This window comes from Cornus florida, unplaced genomic scaffold, assembly GCF_030987335.1.
Source record: "Cornus florida cultivar Cherokee Brave unplaced genomic scaffold, ASM3098733v1 CherokeeBrave_3.0.0_Hap2_Chr02, whole genome shotgun sequence".
Taxonomy (NCBI): domain Eukaryota; kingdom Viridiplantae; phylum Streptophyta; class Magnoliopsida; order Cornales; family Cornaceae; genus Cornus; species Cornus florida.
In genome coordinates, this window is record NW_026775572.1 from 22,929,914 (window position 1) to 22,948,022 (window position 18,109).

The window sequence follows — 18,109 nt, forward strand, 5'->3', positions numbered from 1 at the left end:
GAGGGTAAAATAAAAAGGGACTTCTTTCACGGGAAAATACTATTTTCGCGTGTTTTGTGCGTGAATTTTTTTTTGGGACAAATAGACCGACGCGGGAAACTAGATTTTCTCTTTCTTTTCTTTTCCCTTCTATCCAAACTCCAAAAAAGTTTAAAATTTTTCTCTTTTCTTTCTTTCCTAATTGATTCCATCTAACCAAACGAAGCCAAAAAGAAAAGAAAATGCACGGAAAAAATACTCACAAAAGGACATCCTTTTGCCCAAATTCAATATAAAGCCCATGCATGCGCTTCCAAAGTGGAATAAAATTAGCCAAAAAAAAAAAAGAAGAAGAAAAAAAAAAAAAAAATCTATAATACAGCGATTTTTAGACCCAAAAAATAACCGAAAATGCAATAATACTACTTGAATCTAATAAACCCAAAACCAAACCAAGCCCATCTATAAACATGAGTATTTCCCCGGCCCACAACACAGACGACCCATTCAAACGCACCAACCAGAGAGACTCGTTAAGTCCGTTGTAGGGATGTACGGCTATATAAATTAAATGGGCCCACAATTTGAAGCCCTAATATTTGGCCGCGAAGAGTTTCCTTTCTCTACATTGGAGAAGTGCGGAATTGATTGAAGATGAAGGTTTTGATCTCTAAAACCCTGATTACAATTCACTTCTCTCTATTGGTTTTTCGGTTTTCATTTTGGTATTAATTTATTTTGCAGTTCAATATAGCGAACCCAACCACTGGGTGCCAGAAAAAGCTTGAAATCGATGACGATCAGAAGCTGTATGTCTCTCTCTCTATTATATATATGTGTTGTGTGTGTAAGTACATATAATCCGTGCGCTTGCCGAGAAAAACGAGGAAAAGAAAGGAAAATGATGTTTTAAGTGTTTACGTTTCATCTTGATTTTTGTTTCTTTTGGTTTATGAAAATACGACATTCGATCAAGTTTCTTTCTGTTTCTAGTATTTTCCTGGCAACCAAAAGGACTGCAGTAATGCTTTTGATCTCTGCCTTTCGTTGAGTCGGCATTGATTTCACTTCGGTTGATTTCTGACTAATTTGGCTCTTCAAGCAAAATTCAGGTTTCTTATGATGATAGAGACAGATATATACACTCTAAACTACTCCTTTAGGAGTCTTAATTCCAACTAATTGGGGTAGAAAAACTGAATTTTTTTCTTCTTATGCAGTTATAGAATTCATGTTGGTTACTAGAAGATAAAAACTCAGAGAATTCCCCTTTCTGTTGAAGGATGAAATGCCCAACAGACAAAACGTTGGATTACCATAAACTCTTGTTCTTTATCTATGTAAGGAGCAATTGTCATGGCATCATATAGCTTAACAATCTTTAATTGTCAGATTTTAGGTTTTTCGTTGTAGTGTACTGCTGCTAGTGCATATTGGTTCTTTACTTAAGACATTATATCATGAATTTGTGACTTATAATCCATTTACACCATTACTTTGATGGCTGAAAGCATTGTTGGTTTCTGGAGGGGTTCTCTGACTCTGCTGTTATGCCAGTGCCTTGAGCAATTAAGCTTCATTGTTGGTTGTGGAGTTTTTTCTTAGCTTAAAATTTATAAATGCTGTTATTTGCACAAGTAATATGTTGGAATTTTTTTTTTTTCCCACAATTAATCAGTTTAAAATCTTAGATACTGCCAAGGGCCATGCTATCTAATGATTTAATGCTTCTTTATTTCCTTATATATTGTGATACAATTGTATGTCCAATTCTACAAAAGGTTTAAATATATATTTGATCTCCAATGAATTGGTGGGTCTTAGTGTAAGTTTGTTTTCTTTGAATAATTTCTTGAGTTTATTCATGCTAGTTGCTACCTATTGTATGAATGATACAAATTTTTACATCTTTATAATATTAGACTTCATATTATTTATTTGTTGTTGACTTAAAATTTGTTACAGCCATTCTTAACTGACATTTTAACGTACAGCCGTGCTTTCTTTGACAAGCGGATCTCGCAGGAGGTCAGTGGTGATTCTCTTGGCGAGGTATACTATTACCACTCTCCTTCCGTTTGCTTAAATATTTTCTGATGAGTAAAATCTAGTCATTCTGAAACCTTTCCTTTTGTTTGACAGGAGTTCAAGGGTTATGTTTTCAAAATTATGGGTGGCTGTGACAAGCAAGGATTCCCCATGAAGCAGGGAGTTCTGACTCCTGGTCGTGTTCGTCTTTTACTTCATAGAGGTTGGTGAATTGGGGGCACTTTATTTTGTGATTGTGAACCTGGCAAATTCATTGAGGTGGCATTTGGTAACCACACTACTTTTTGGCATGCTTTTGCATTTTGTGTAGGATCTTTCTTTGTAGTTACAGTGATGGTCTTAATTTTTGTTATTTATCATCATTTAGGTTGGTAATCCTATTTGTGGAATAACACTCTCCCTCTCCCCATCTCTAATGAAATGAATCATTAAATGCAAGAATTGCAAGTTTTTTCTTTTATTGTGGTGTAATCCACCTTGAACTTGTAAACTATTAATCTTCAGATACCTTCTTTTTTTGGCTCAAGTTTCTTTTGGTTGAGCTTGTGTCAGAATTCAAATGTCCCTAAATGAAGTTGATTCTACTTCATGTTTATTTGAACAGGCTCTGCTTGCTTCCGTGGTTATGGAAGGCGCAAAGGAGAGCGAAGAAGGAAGTCTGTTCGTGGGTGCATTGTCAGCCAAGACCTATCTGTTTTGAACTTGGTCATAGTGAAGAAGGGTGAGAATGAGCTGCCTGGATTGACTGACACCGAGAAACCCAGGATGAGAGGTCCAAAGAGGGCATCAAAGATCCGGAAGCTCTTCAACCTCTCCAAAGAGGATGATGTCCGGAAGTATGTCAATACATACCGCCGTACATTTACTACAAAATCTGGTAGGGCTTGCATCATGTCTTTTTATTTTTTATTACTTGACTATGAAAAGTGAAAGGGGAATAGGAAGGAAATTTCATCTTGCTGCAGGTTTTATAATGCTTTCAGCATGTAGCTAAAGTGTTTCATTGAATTGCAGACTACTATGTTGTCTGCATAGTGCACCTAAAGATTTAAAATGATGAAGTTGTCCCCAATCATTTATCGCAATGACAGCAATCCTTTCTCATGTCGAGCATATATAAGTTTTTCCTTCTTGAATTGACAATATTGTTGGGTTTGCAATGCATGCTTCTTTTTTATTATTTGTTACCCTTCTTGTGGTTGATATTATGTGTTACGTGGACATGATGTTACTTCTAGTTAGATTATTTTTATTAGTCAATAGGTCATTTTCTGGGAAAGGATTTGGTAAAAAGCGAAAAAACTTTCCGAAATGATTTGTTAGGTTTCCAGCATCATATATGAGGAATTTTAGATGGTGTATCTACTTTGTTTTTTTATTTTATTAAATTAATATGATTTCATTTGTTTGGTGGGGACAGGGAAGAAGTGCAGTAAGGCCCCGAAGATACAGCGACTGGTAACACCATTGACTCTACAGAGGAAGCGAGCTAGGATTGCAGAGAAGAAGAAGAGAATCGCAAAGGCCAAGTCAGAGGCAGCTGATTACCAAAAACTCCTTGCCACCCGCTTGAAAGAGCAGCGGGAACGTCGTAGCGAGAGCTTGGCAAAGAGGAGATCCAAGCTTTCTGCTGCTTCTAAACCATCAGTTTCTGCATAGAAAATGTTTGCAGTCTTGATGAATAATTAGCATACAACTGCTCCTTTTTGGTAGTGTTATTAAATAATGCAGTTGTTTTAGTAACTTCCGAGTATTGTTCCTTTTTTCGATGCGGTTGGATGTTATGTGCATGTTATTTTTGAATGTTGTCGAGTTCAATGCCTTGTTAAGTTGCATTGGTTTTTTCTTCAAAATGAGTTATGGAAATCTTTTCTTTTTTATTTTTGCTTACCCGTCCGATTACCTAACCAAAGATTTTGATCTCCTTGGACTGTATGAATGGCATTGACAAAACAAAATTACAATCAAATAGCAATTTAAAGCCTTATTCAACAGTTTGGTTTGTCCAGTATTTCCAATTATCCATTTTACGATTTGATTTGTCCCAACTTTTGAGCTGAGCAAATTAGTTTCTCTTTCAGCACGAGAATCTTGAAAAATGTTACCTTTCAAAAAATAAAAATAAAAAACTGTAAAAATGCAATGGTGAAAGAAGGATAGAGAAATTGTAACCTCCAAAGCTAACAATGATTTTATTCATAATATGTTGTAGATTCCCTAGACATGTTTTTATACAGGAAAATCAACTAGAGCAAACGAAGTCAGCTAGCAGACCCACAACAGTGAAAAATATGTGCCTCTGCTAAAACCAGCTTTCACAATAGTGAATAATATGGCCTCTGCTACAATCAGCTTCGAGTAAGGAATCAGGATGCAACTTTGGCAGAGCTGAAACTCTGAAAAATCCAACTCGGTATCGGCTTCTTGTACTTGGTAGGATGTTTTCCATTTGCCCTTGCCGATACCCACAACGGTGCTAAAGTTGCCCGTTGTTTATTTTCCTGTGATCAGTAGTTCAAAATGTTAAAAGTAGATCAGAACCGAAGAAATATCACCCACTTTATAAATGCTCTAACAAATTCGGATGATTGAATATGAGCTACATGTCTGGTGTTGCCACTGAGTACCTCATTCTTTTGAGAGGGGGAAAAACTGAAAATGTACAACCAAAATGACTTACTAACAACCCCAAAACATGTTTAGGAATTCGAGTTTTACTCGGATCACAGAATGATAGATATCTAACATGGAGCTACTATGCAATCAATATTGAGAGAATTCGTATTCCCATTCTCACCTGCTGATATTGTGTCCATCAAAACTTCAAGATGTGAGGACAAGAATCAGAGTCAGGTGAATGGCAGCTTCGGAATATATCTTCTAGAGACGATTCTAGCTGCTACCAACCCAGCAGCCAAAGCAGCTCCAAATAAGGCATGCAATCTCACACAATAATACTTGGCCATAAATATTTTTGTTTTGTCCTGTAATAATGTATTTTCAGAACCACAAGTTAGAAGTGCAACAGAGGCACCCTGAACTAAATGAACAAGCATTCTAGCTTGTTCACTAAGATGTGAATGTAATAAGCCTGAAAGTCACGGGTTCGAATCAAGGAATCGACCTCTCCGAATCGGGGTTAAGGCTGCGTATATCTGACCCTCTCCAAACCCCACAATGGAGGGAGCCTCGTGCACTAGGCTAACTTTTTTATTATATATATATCTGTAATTGATGGGGTGTCCATCCAATGGCATGCACCCTAGATTGCAAAACCATAAAATAGTGAAAGTATGAATCAATGGGATTTCAATTCTAAAGACTAAATAGGTTTTGCCACTCACCTTGTGGTTCTCTTGTACATAGTCAACCACTAGCTTTCCTATGGGTAATGTCAGTGCACAAAGAAACTGAAACAATACCATGAGTTAGATTAAAACAATGTAATTGGGGTAAATCCAGAATGGAATACTCTATCAGGTGCCAAAGACGAGAAAACCTTAAATTGAAAATTCATCACGCCAAAAAATATATTTTAGCAATTCAAGAAAACTTACAATGCAAGTAAAAGGAAGAGATTTGCTAAGACCAAAAGCAAACAACAGTAAATAGAGAGTCATCACGGCCACTTTCACAACCTCTGAACCTGATTCAGTACCAAGTCTAACCTGAATCCATATAAAAAGAAAAACCATGCCAATTATTCTAGTGAATTTCCTTTTGACATTTAAGGTTCAAAGTAGTGCTTACCAGAGGGGACATTTTTCCAACAGCCCTGTCACCCTTTACCTGTCATGTACCTTGTTCACGTCAGCTATACAAAGTTGAGTGTAATAATAGGGAAAATAGCAGAGAGGAAAAAATATACCTGATGAAAGTGACTACAAAATAGGATTAGGGATGTGGTGAGGCCAACAAGGAGTGATGCAGCAAGGACTGTGCCAGTAATGGGAAGATTGTTCAACTCACTGTCATAATCACCAAAACTCAATATTCAGATGACATGTACTTGAAAGTCGAGACTATAATGGAAAGTGTTCAGAATAGCTATGCAACCTTTTGCTGCTTTGCAACAAGTAGAAGGCAGTAGTGGCAAATGGGCCGAATGCTGAAAAGCACAATGGCTCTCCCAGCCCCTGGTAACTTAACCGAAATGGTGGGCACTGCAAACAAAAATTTTTAACCAGATATGTGTATCACCAACTACAAAGAACTTGTTGCAAATATAAGCACTTAAGAAATAAGATTGTTGGATGTTCCTCAATTTCATGAAAGATGATTGGTATTATATTGCTTCTGATTGAATAATTAGGGCATCAGTGAAATATAATGGCATTCTTTACAAGTTTCTCTCTTTGTGGTAAGTCGGAAGTAGAGCATGAAGCTTTTGTGCCAACAAGGCAGGAAGCTAAGCCAAGGAATCTAAGTCATCTAAGCGAGGGAGTTTGACATGAATTTAAGGGCTGACAACAAGATTTTAATATATATATATATGTATATTGATAAGTAAGATTTGATATATTTAGAAACAAAAATAAGAAAGCATAATTTACATTTATTTTGACAAATGTAATCTCGTACTTAAAATAGTCAATAGTTGAAGTTATTGAAAAATGAAATCTTTAATAGGATCATTACAGGATCAATTGCATCCACTATCATTGACCTATTATTATAAAGCTGGCTGAAAAACTGCTGATCTAAGAGGCAATCTAATATTTCAGGTGCTTTCCTGAATCACTATAGAGTAGCAATCACAATACCTTTAAAATTTCTAAAAATTTATATATACTGACAGGACTTACAGTACCTGGTATATGTAACCACAAGTAATTGCACAAGCCAGTAATAATATTGCACGCACATTTCCAGCTTCAATTGATGCCCAAGTAAGCCCCATGAAGCCAAGTGCAAGTAGTAAGTAGGCAGCAAAAAGGGTTCCTGTACGGCTTCCCAAAGCGCAATGCAAGGTACAGTAGGCCAATTGTTATTTTTGTACATCAAAGCAAAGAATATACAAAAAAGAAAGAATAAAAGCAGAAATAGAAACAAATATAGAAAAATGGAACTTGCTAGTGTTCACTAACTCTTACCTGCCAACCATGTTTACAACTGACTCTTTCTTGTTCTTATCTGCTCCTGTATCAAAATCATAAACGTCGTTGCTGCCATATTACACAGATATGAATACACAGCCCAAACCAAGGAATTAAAAATAGTTCTGCCATGAAGATGATAATCTGCCAATTGTGTTGTGTTAACATTTAGTGAACATGCAAGAGGGAACTCACCACCTGGTAGGTCCAGTCTGTGATCTTCTGGATGAAAACCCATTATAGTTTTCACATTTGATAATAAATAACCAATACGGAAAGCAGAAACAAGTTGAAGAAATATATGTAAAAATAATAATAAATAAATAAAAAAAGCGGAGAAAAGAGGTAAAATGACAAAAGCCAAGAAGCGATATAATGAAGTCCACAAAAGCAAATCAATAAGGGGTTTAATGCCCAATGTGGTATTCAGGCCTCTGTCCACCTGGAAGATTCTTCTTTCCTCTATGGTGAAAGAGGGCATATTACCCCTCCCCCTCCCCGGAACACTATCAGAACCCAAGTCAAAGATCTCTTCTTCTTTCATGTTTTTTCTTATTTATAAATAAGAAGTAAGAGCTCCCACCAAGCTAGAAGTTCACTTCCATGAGCTACAAGTCAGATAACATTAAATATATCTAAATCTCCTTTTCCCAACAATTTGTGGTAGCCAATAGCCAGGAAGATGTATGGTTCATAAGCAACCGTTCATGACCCTTTGTTTGGATGTGCGTATGTATACCCACATGTGTGTTCACCTCGATATGGTAATAACATGCTTGTGCATTACGGATCTATAGTGCATCTAGTCTACCAATTCTAAGGTCTATTGGTAAGATAGCTTTAACTTATCATGTAATTTACATGTCAAGGAAGTCAATTGTCAGCACCATCACAAACAATTTCATTGTGTCACATTTTGAGCTAGCTTGCTCATATTCAGTCAAATTAATCTCAGTTACAAATGCATCTGACCTTAAGTTGAGCCAAGTGATGATAAGAACTGAGGAAGCCATAAGCACAAGATACTGCCTAAGTGAACAAAGGCCAGTCTGCAAATACGCAGCTGCACTTCCTACCTGTTTGCAGAAACTAGAAAGAGTGAGACACATATAAAGCGTTATTCGGTTTGTAGTAGAAAAGCATGGCTAAACTTTTAATTTCCAGTAATCCATTAATAAACAGAACCAAAACTCAAGAAATTTTAATTGACTATATAATCGTGTGAGACTTTATTATTGCACCCCATGATGTCTTCAACGATACACTTCACTTTTTGAAAGAAGAGACATGATATCATATATTGTTCGAGTTTTAATGAGAGATTGTACCACAGTCCTGAGCTGCTATTTGCATTCCATGACTTAAGCCTCGTCTTGTTGTTTTGGATATCACAATGTCAACATCTTGCTTTTATAATGGGAATTACATTCAGGCTGACACCCCTCTTTGTTGTAAAAAGGGAACACTAATTAAAAGATTTTGCTTGTCAGGATTATCTCACAAGGACACTCTAGCAGCCTCATTTTCCCTGCTGCATACAAACTCATTGACTTCTTTAAGAAGCCTCAAAACATTCACTTTCCCCTCTTTGCAAACGCTGCCCAAAATGTCTATTTCTGAGTCTAGGATCCACCATGAATATATTAGTGTTAGATATAGTACATTTTGTTGTACACATATTACCAGACATGTACACAATCCGGTAATAGTTCTTTATCTGTGCTGCTGCGTGTATCTCTAAATAACTTGGATCTTTGCATTAACTTACATCTGACTTTGATTTCTTCAGCATTTGTCAAGAACAAAAGAAACTTATTTTGAGTTTTAAGCTTTTTTCTTCAGCATTTGTCAAAGAACAACAGAAACTTATTTTGGACAAAAAAAAAAAAAAGAAATATTGCACTGATACCTACTTATTACTTGGCGACTACAGTGAAGCCCACCCCCCACCCCCCCCCCCCCCCCCAAAAAAAAAAAAAAAAAAATCAATGAACCATAGAAATATTATTGGAAAGAGTTTGAAAAAATTACAGTGAGAGGAACCAAGGCAACAGAGTAGATCGGTAATTTGATTGCCCTCCATATCAAGGTTGCTCTAGAAATATTCTCTTCCTTTTCCTCTTCATAACTAGAGTCAGAAAGATCAGCTCTACACTTGGAGGAAGTCTGCCTATGTTGGTGTTGTTGCTTTAATTCTGATCGTCTTAAATAAGCCCTAATGGAATATCTTTGAGTACTATGGCGATGATGTGATGATTTTTTGACAGCATCTGACACGGAGACTATTGGATAACTCCTGAGAAATAAAATAGTGTCAGCACATCCAGTAATGTAAGACATTTTCTCTACGGTTCCAAAACTTGCATGCTACCAACATGAACTAGTATTGAGGTAATAAAACGAAACTAAGGAAGCAAGTAGTAAATAAATAAAATTGGCACCAACTATCTATGATGTCTCAGTTGGCCACTAAAACAATCAACATTAAGATGCAGACATCTTGCATTTTCTTCTAAAGAATGAGCAGTGAGATTACAGCATACTTCCCTAAGAGTTATTAGGTTCAGAAGTAAAATTTTTAAGAATTTCACCTCATAGAAATTTTGGTTTTTTTCTTGGATGAATTTATGAGAGAAGAACAAGAAAAAGTCTTTCCAAAGTCCAACGGCTTGAGAAAGCACATTTATGGTGGCAGAACTACCACCATCATACTTTTTCCATACTAAATCGACATCTTGCAAGAATTGGATACAAGGTTCAAAAGTTCAACGAGGGATGCAGCTTGCCTTGTGATGTAACTTTGGTTCAGGAAATAACCGTTGAGTATCTTCAGACCAGACCCACAGGTAAGGATACAGAATGTGGCTGCCATTGCTAGCTACTTGTGTGGATATTATCTACAAACAGGGGAAGACATATTAATTCTTTTATGATATTTACTGAACTCCCAAAGGCCAAAATAAAAAAATTTAACAGTCCTAAGTATTATTAATAAGGTAGATAATAAGACTAAAGCGACTAGTGATAAAGAAGTTATTAGTAGTATGGCCCTATAGCCATTAATACAGAAGTGTAGTTCGAAAGTACATCACTGCAAATATAACATCCTTAAAATAAAAGGAAAATAACAACTCCAGATTTTCCTCCTCACCCCGACACCGATAAACAAGAAAAATCTTCATTTCAGAAAATTCAAGAAAACAATTTTCTATCCAGAAGATCTATAGAATGAAAAAATAGATAACAAACATCACATGAAGATGGATACACAATTTTGAATTAAGATGGTTCTGATTGTTTATGATGACTAGGCAAAAAAAAAAAAAAAATTTGGTTGCTCAAACTTTTCCTACTGAATAGAGTATCAGTATTATAAAACTCAAATAACTTAATATTGAATTAGAATCATCTTCATGGTGTGTAATCACATGACTTCATGTTGAATCATCGGAAAACGAAAACAAAAATCCTTGCCCAGCACAATGCTTGCATATGCAGTGGTTGGGTTAACACATTTTCATCAACATATTTCATTCAATCATTTTGTAGAACTATTGGATTCATCTTTTGGCCATATATCATAATGAGTCATGATTGAGTTTGTAATGCATATGAGATGTTCACAATCACTATACAATTTTAGCCCTAATCTTCTTGAATTCATACACACCGCTTATAACTAACCATTGCAAAACTTCACAACATCATATGGCATTAGGATTATAATTGAGAGCATTACAAAGACCAATTCACTGTTTATAAATACAAAACAATTAATAATTGAGGAAATTACAACAATTTTACGTATATTTCAAAGAAGACAATGTTACGATACCTGGAACTGGCAGCTCGCTCTCGCTCTCTCTCTCTAAAATGGTGATATTGACAGAGAAATTAGAGTGGGAGAGCATTTGAGAATTATTGGTTCATCTTCAGGTGTATCTTATCCTTATATTTCATGACCAATAATATATTGACATTTGGCATAAAAATTTAAAAGAAATCCATACTAATTACGTAGTAATTATAAAATCAAGAGAAAATATGCTTTGGCCCATGGCAGTTGTAGTCATGGTTGTGGTATCAGCGGTACTCAAAACAAAATTAGTGTAAATTGGTCCAATTGATCGGTATAAAACACTTTTAAAAATATCTCATATCAGTCAATACAGTGAATCAAAATTATAGTATAGTAATAAAGTTATGACCTTCGAAATAAGAAAAAGTTAAGATTTTGTATCCCATATTATACTTGAAAGGTCCTATACTCCATCAAATATAAAGATTACATCATTATTAGTGAATCGAATTTGATGATTTAATTTTCATTGCATCTTGATTCTATACAATCCTCTCCGACATTAGAGAGGATTCTTGTCGTAAAAGTGATTATGTGGCAAAATGGAGAGGTTGGGAAACTCGTTTGGTTATACAGCTTTTGTTGGCTAGTCTCTGTTCCATATAGCCAGTCTTTAATCAACAATAAGTACTATTTTTATAAATCCATTGTTTATCTATGAAGTAAACAAGTCAAATTTGAACATAGTTTTTTAAGTTTGAAGTTGCGTTCGTCTAGTTAAGTTTGTATAGGAAAGACCAATTTTTATACAATACTTTATCCTATTGATTATAAATCCAGCCCAAACTCACGACCAACTCCTTACTGAAAAAGCCCAAACTCGCACGTAAATAAGCCCAACTCCATTTAACCTATTAGTCACACTTCTCGTGAGACCAACTCCTTTATGCAATGATGGGCTAATACGTTAAATGGAGTTGGGCTTATTTATTAAAAACTCATATTTAAAAACATAAACCAAATAAATTTTTTCTTCCCAAAATTTACTTAATTGTACCAAATTAACCAAATAAGCGTTAACATTCTTTCAATGATAAAGGGAATTTTATATAAGGTAAAGTGCGAAAAAAACCTCTTGTATGTCCAAATTTACAAATAATCCCCTAAAGTATTTTTTGTGCATCAAACCTTTTAAGTTCTTACATTTAGTTGCAAAATGTCCCATTACCTCGACTATTTTTCATTAAATGATCATAGTGTTATTTCTTATTGAATTACACTTGACTATTTTTTTTGTTAAAATAAATTATGAAAAAAATTCATACTAATTTTATTAAATATTCTCCATTAAATTTGCATAATTTTGTCTTTAATTTTGAAATTAATTATTTAAATAAAAATCTTAAGAATATTTTGAAATAATTTAAGTAATTTCTTAAATTTTCATGAATATATTGCATAAAAAAAGAAGATATATATATATATTTTTTACATAATTTATGAATTTTCCTTGAATATTGTATGAAAAATAATGTCTTTTTTTACACTAATTATTTATTTATTTATATAAAATGAGTAAAATAAGTTTTATTATAATAAGTTAATCATTTAAAAAAATGGTAACTATTAATCTATTTATTATTTTTCATTTTAATGATAAATTGATACTAATTATAAAATTAAGGTGAATAGTATAATTAATTTTTGAATAAGAGAAAATATAATAAAAAATAATTTAAAAAGAAATGATAATTTTAATAAGAAAGAATAAAATAATTTTCTGTGATGAATTTGTCTTTAATTGCAACAAATTAATAGTTCAGGGAATAATAAAATTATTTACAAAAGAACAATAGTACATAGAATTTTTTTACACTTTACCCAATGTAAGTTATAATTGTAAAAAAGTATTTTTCACATTATAAACGATGAGAACTTCTTTTGTCCTCGCCCAAAACCAATCCTTAAACGGGAAGGGTACAATATGTGTCATTCTGAGACTGAAGTGTAGCTAATTCACATTTTAAAAGAAAAAATCCATTCACGTAGTGATCCTCCAAACACAAGAAAATTACATTGATTGCAAGAGTGGTTTAAAATTACAAGGTTAAAAATATCAACGAGTTTTACTCAATTTTTTTGGTGCAACAACCCCTACCCCTTCCCCTTATAGGTCACATTTGGTGTTCTGTGAATGGTTGTTGTTATAACAATCAATGAGGTAAGAATTGATCTGTAATATAAAACTGATAGACAATACGACAATTGTAGCAATTTTTTATTATTTTTTTTCATACTGATTCAAGACTTAAAATATTTGAAACTTTAAATGTCACTTATACCTCGAAGCTGGAGGGTAAAAAAAAAAAAAAAAAAGGAGGAGGAGGATAGTGTGAGGGTGTATTTTGATGAATTAAATAAAGAAAAAAGAAAAGATATGGAGGAATAGTTATCCCTTCCTATTCCTTATATGTTTTCTCTCCCAATTTGAGAAGATATGGAGGAAAATGATAGTGAAGTAAGTTATAAATTATTAACACCAAAAATGTTTTTTACAAATTAACATACAGAAAAATAATTTCATTTATGTCCCAATATGCTTAATGGCATGTAAGGATGTATATGACAATACTAAAAGTTATTAAAAATTTTAGGATGTGAAGGGATTGAGTCGGATAAATATAACATATACAACAAAAATAAAATTTTCACATATTCATATAAAAGGTTAAAGATTGTTGTTACCTTCAATCATGTTGAATGGTTCATCTTAACCTTGTGATACTTTTTTTTTTTTTTTTTTTTTACTCATGACATTGAACTATAAACAAGAAACAAGATTTTGAAAATGAATAATGTATGGAGTGGTTATGAAAGGGTAGGACAATAATTTAGTCACTATCCTTTCTTTTTTTTTTATCTTTTCTATTTTATCCAAACAAAAATAACTATCATTTCTTTTCTTTTCTCCCCTATTTATCCAAACACGAATAAAAATTATTACTATCATTTATTTTCATTTCTTTTCTTTCCTAACTAATACTATCATTTCTTTTCTTTTCTCCTCTATTTATTCAAACACACCCTAAGTATCATACCAAACACCCATTCATGTCACTGCATAATCTCTCTCTATCACACAGCTACTTCTTCACCAAGATTTTGCATGGCTAAGGCTTCACCACTTCAATCAAACAAGCCCTACTGATCAACTACTATCAGTCACCAAGATGCTAAAACAATCAGACCACTTTGAACAGAACAAGTCAATGCAAATCTGCATAGTACTGATCAGATATTGATCGGCAACAATTAACTTCAGTTGCCGGAAAATTAGTGGTGATCATGTGTTGTTGACATGAGAACACCATAGGTGACAGGTTCAAATGGCAAACATACATGGTTTCACCATTTAATGAATTTCAAAAAAAAAAAAAAAATAACACATATGTACATTGAAACCTTATGGTCTTTGACGTACATAATTAACTAGGAAATGTTTAGGCAATTATTCTTGAATTTGAATGGTTCCTTACATTTTACATATATGTTATGTTTAAAAGTACCGAATCGAAGTCGTGAGTCTAACTTGAAATTCGGTGTTTCCTAACATGATCATATAATATATTTTTAGTGGAATTAGTTCTCTGTCCTATTGCATTATGTGAATCAGTAGTGAATGAATTTAGACTCACCGACAAGCCATTATGAATTACAGTTGAGGGTCATAACGACAAAGATGCGACGTTTTGAAAGTCGGCAATTTGTTCAATTCAATACAATTTGAGGCCGAGATATGACAATGACGATGACTATCCATAAATATGAGTAGGAACATGTTATTTTCTATTGGTAACTATTGTTTTCTTGATGTGATTCATTCATTTCAATATTTATTTGTTATAATGTAATAAGAACAACTGAATCAAATTAAACAAACTTAAAAGGTTAGTGCCGCTAGCTACTTAACCTAATGACAAAGATGCTCACCTGACGTTCTGAAAGTTGGCAGTTTGTCCAATTCAATGCAATTTGAGGCAGAGATGGATGCAAACTATAAAATTAGGCCATTTAAAATCATGGTACACTGTAAGATGGATCATTGAATTCTAATATTTATGTATTGTTTTCTTCGTCTAAATTAGATCTTTTGAATTTCATGACCCTATAAGATGTATCTCTAACTACCATTAACAATTCAAAACTTCAAAAGAATAAGAAATGAGGGGAGTTAGAGAAGTAACAGAAATAAAAGAGTTCTGTATGTTTTAAATCTGATAAAATTGATTTTATGTTACAGGAGTATACAACAATCTTCCAATCAACAAGTCTTATAAACTCTTACCGACCAAAAAAAGTTCTACAATCTTCACTGGCCTGGACATCCATTTAATCCTTCTTTTTTCTTCTTCTTCTTCTTCCTTTTCTTTTTTCCCCTTTGGGGAGTGAAATTAATCTTTTAATCCTTTGGTTCCAAGAGTTGGAGGCTAAGAAGCACACATACAGGGATACAATATGACACGATACGGGTACGGTGATACGATAAATCTAAAAAAAAATGAGATATGAGTACGGTTCGATACGGCAATAAAAAATTAATAAATTCTATTTATATATATATATATATATATATATATATATAGATTATTAATTTTTAGTCAATTTTTTTAAAAATATTATGAATCTAAATCATTAATATAATATAGAAGTTCATTTCACAACAAGTAAAACAAGCATCCTAGTTATCACTTAATAAAACTTTGACATTTTCTTAATAATTATACTATATTATTATTGTTGAAAAAATTGTATTTTAATATTTAAATTTGTTAAAAATATGTTATGAAGTGTCTGAGAAGTGTCGAATACACAGTCGAAATACATAAGAAGTGTTGGATACGTGTTAGAAATTAAAAAGTATATTTCAAAATTATGAATACGTTTAAGAAGTAATCGAATACATATTGGTGAATATTCGTAAATTATCGGTATCCGACAGATATTCGATACAAGTGTGTTGCTCTCCTAAAAACATCCGTGCTTCCTAGGTCAGAGATCTTGAATTCGTATCCTCTCCATTAAGGCCAATTAAAATTGGCACGGAGAATGGAGTTTGCTGTATATCTCAAAGAAATTAATCTCACCCAAATGGGAGAGATACCCCCTCTAGTAGGGAAAAAAGATATATATATATATATATATATATATATATATATATATATGTTCTTTTGATCTTTTGGACGACTCTCTTTAATGTGCATATGGTTGGGTTCTCTCCCTTACAACTTCAATAATGAGATATACCCAGATTCTGAACTTGTGACATCACTCAAACCAGGACAAGTGACAAGTCCATGAAATTTCACATAATTAAATTATTGTATCATCAGTTTCAAATGGCAAACATTCCTTCAATGGTTGGGACCTGGGATTAACTGCCCCACACCACAAGGTACATATAACAATATTTCATCATCCATAATGAAATAAGCACAATTTGGATTTTTGGTATCCTAAATTTTTGGTTCTTCAGTACATACATACAAATTGAACAACAGAGCAATTTTTTTTTTTTTTTTTTATTATTATTTTGTTTTTGTTTCAGTTTCTATTTAATACAACAAGCATTTTTTTTTTTTAGATTAATGTGAGTTATTGAGATGACTATTTTGAAAAAAAATCATATCGTTTTTTGTTTTAAGAAGGTTTAACAAAACACTGAAATGGTAATATTCATTCCATTTCTTCGTTACATTTTTAAAACCAAACAATGAAATAAGAATAATTATTCTCATTTTAATTTCATTCTTAAGGTGTACCAAACAAGCCCTTAATTAATGAAGAAGATGACAGGTTATGTATGTATGTATGTTAAGCACTAAGAGTTGATGACCCTTTTGAGTCATGAGCAGTTCAATAACTTTCCATAAATAGGTAGTTGAAACATTAGGATTTAGGAACATGTTATTTTCCATAGGTACTACTGGTGTGACTGTGGCCCCTTCCATTCATTTCAATAGTCTTGTAAACTTTTAGCAATCAAAAAATTTAAATAAACTTTGAATAAGACCAAATCTATATTATTATTAAAGTATAAAGAGTTTGAGTATTTTAATATTTATCTATTAATATAAAAAATATTTATTAATTGATATAAAATGATTATTAATGTGAGTGATCGAGTTGAGTATTTTGGAAAAATTAATCATTTCTTAGTTTTAAGATAGTTTAACAAAACACTAAAATGATAATATTCATTCTATTCTTGCATCATTACATTTTCAAAACCAAACAATGAAATAAGAATGTTTATACCATTCCTTCCTCATTTTCATTTCATTACTTAGCATTTCTATTTCATTAAAGTATACCAAACAAGCCCTTAAATAATGAATGAGATGACTGGTTATGGTATGTATGTTAAGCACTAAGGTAGCTGAAACATTAGGATTTAGGAACATGTTATTTTGCATAGGTTATCTATAATATTAGCAAACATATATAAAATATAATGGATGGAGAAAATTCATGGGCACTATTTTATATATTTTCAAAAATTATAGTAATAGAATAGACACGAATTCTCTCCTGTCAAATTTCTTTCTTGAACTTTGCCGACACTGAAAACCTTATGAGAAAACATATACTCCAACATCAAAGATTAAAATGGCAAGACGGAGAGGAAAATATAAGGGAGTGTTGTAGCCTAACTTGTAGGAATACTGCCATCTAAAGCAAAGTTCAAAGACCAAATTGGTACTTTTCTTATATATCAAAATTGAAAAAAATTCATACCTTTAAACTAAAGCGGGAGCAGCAGCGAAAGCGGATTCAAGAGCGGGAGGGTGAGAACGACAGAATTAAGTTATAAACAGTGAGAATTTGAACGAGAATGCGAGTAAAGTGTGAGAATAAAAACATGCTCAAAACGTAAATACGATACCTATTAAAAATGATTACATGACTGTGCTCCGAATCCATTATCTTCTAATGTCACATTCTTCCAAAGTTGGTGTGGTTTCTCTTTCTTTTTGAGATTAGTCTCTTTTTAGTTGAAAGGTAAGACTTAAGTTTGATTGACAAGATTATCATCGCATTAATTTGGCATTACTAAGCTGATCTTTTGGAGTAATCACTTCACTTTTCATATGATTGGCCGTCTCTCTTTAGTCAAACCATAAATGGG

General features: G+C 33.1%; 2 protein-coding genes across 6 annotated transcripts; one reads left to right on the plus strand and one right to left on the minus strand.

The window, feature by feature from the left end:
• Nucleotides 1–581: 581 nt before the first annotated feature.
• LOC132294256 (small ribosomal subunit protein eS6-like) lies at nucleotides 582–3,908 on the plus strand. 2 transcript variants are annotated; one of them, XM_059792042.1, is made up of 6 exons: nucleotides 582–639; nucleotides 724–788; nucleotides 1,974–2,031; nucleotides 2,122–2,230; nucleotides 2,633–2,905; nucleotides 3,449–3,908. In XM_059792042.1, exons 1-6 carry the CDS (start codon nucleotides 634–636, stop codon nucleotides 3,685–3,687), a joined length of 750 nt encoding a protein of 249 aa, XP_059648025.1. In that variant the 5' UTR covers nucleotides 582–633; the 3' UTR covers nucleotides 3,688–3,908. The 2 variants fall into 2 exon arrangements, with proteins under 2 accessions (XP_059648025.1, XP_059648026.1); XM_059792043.1 differs by lacking the exons at nucleotides 582–639; nucleotides 724–788 and adding an exon at nucleotides 802–1,319.
• A 277-nt stretch (nucleotides 3,909–4,185) lies between these two features.
• On the minus strand, nucleotides 4,186–11,041 carry LOC132294255 (2-carboxy-1,4-naphthoquinone phytyltransferase, chloroplastic). Of its 4 annotated transcripts, none has more exons than XR_009478018.1 (13): nucleotides 10,960–11,041; nucleotides 9,911–10,021; nucleotides 9,156–9,420; nucleotides 8,097–8,200; nucleotides 7,122–7,193; nucleotides 6,839–6,977; nucleotides 6,085–6,191; nucleotides 5,897–5,996; nucleotides 5,779–5,817; nucleotides 5,586–5,696; nucleotides 5,373–5,438; nucleotides 4,826–5,012; nucleotides 4,186–4,529 (listed from the first exon to the last, which is right to left on the minus strand). XR_009478018.1 is itself a non-coding variant. In XM_059792040.1 (12 exons), exons 2-12 carry the CDS (start codon nucleotides 9,994–9,996, stop codon nucleotides 4,878–4,880), a joined length of 1,224 nt encoding a protein of 407 aa, XP_059648023.1. In that variant the 5' UTR covers nucleotides 9,997–10,021; nucleotides 10,960–11,041; the 3' UTR covers nucleotides 4,825–4,877. The 4 variants fall into 4 exon arrangements, 2 of the variants coding, with proteins under 2 accessions (XP_059648023.1, XP_059648024.1); XR_009478019.1 differs by lacking the exon at nucleotides 4,186–4,529 and adding an exon at nucleotides 5,153–5,290 and having other exon boundaries at nucleotides 4,825–5,012; XM_059792040.1 differs by lacking the exon at nucleotides 4,186–4,529 and having other exon boundaries at nucleotides 4,825–5,012.
• Between the last annotated feature and the right edge of the window lie 7,068 nt (nucleotides 11,042–18,109).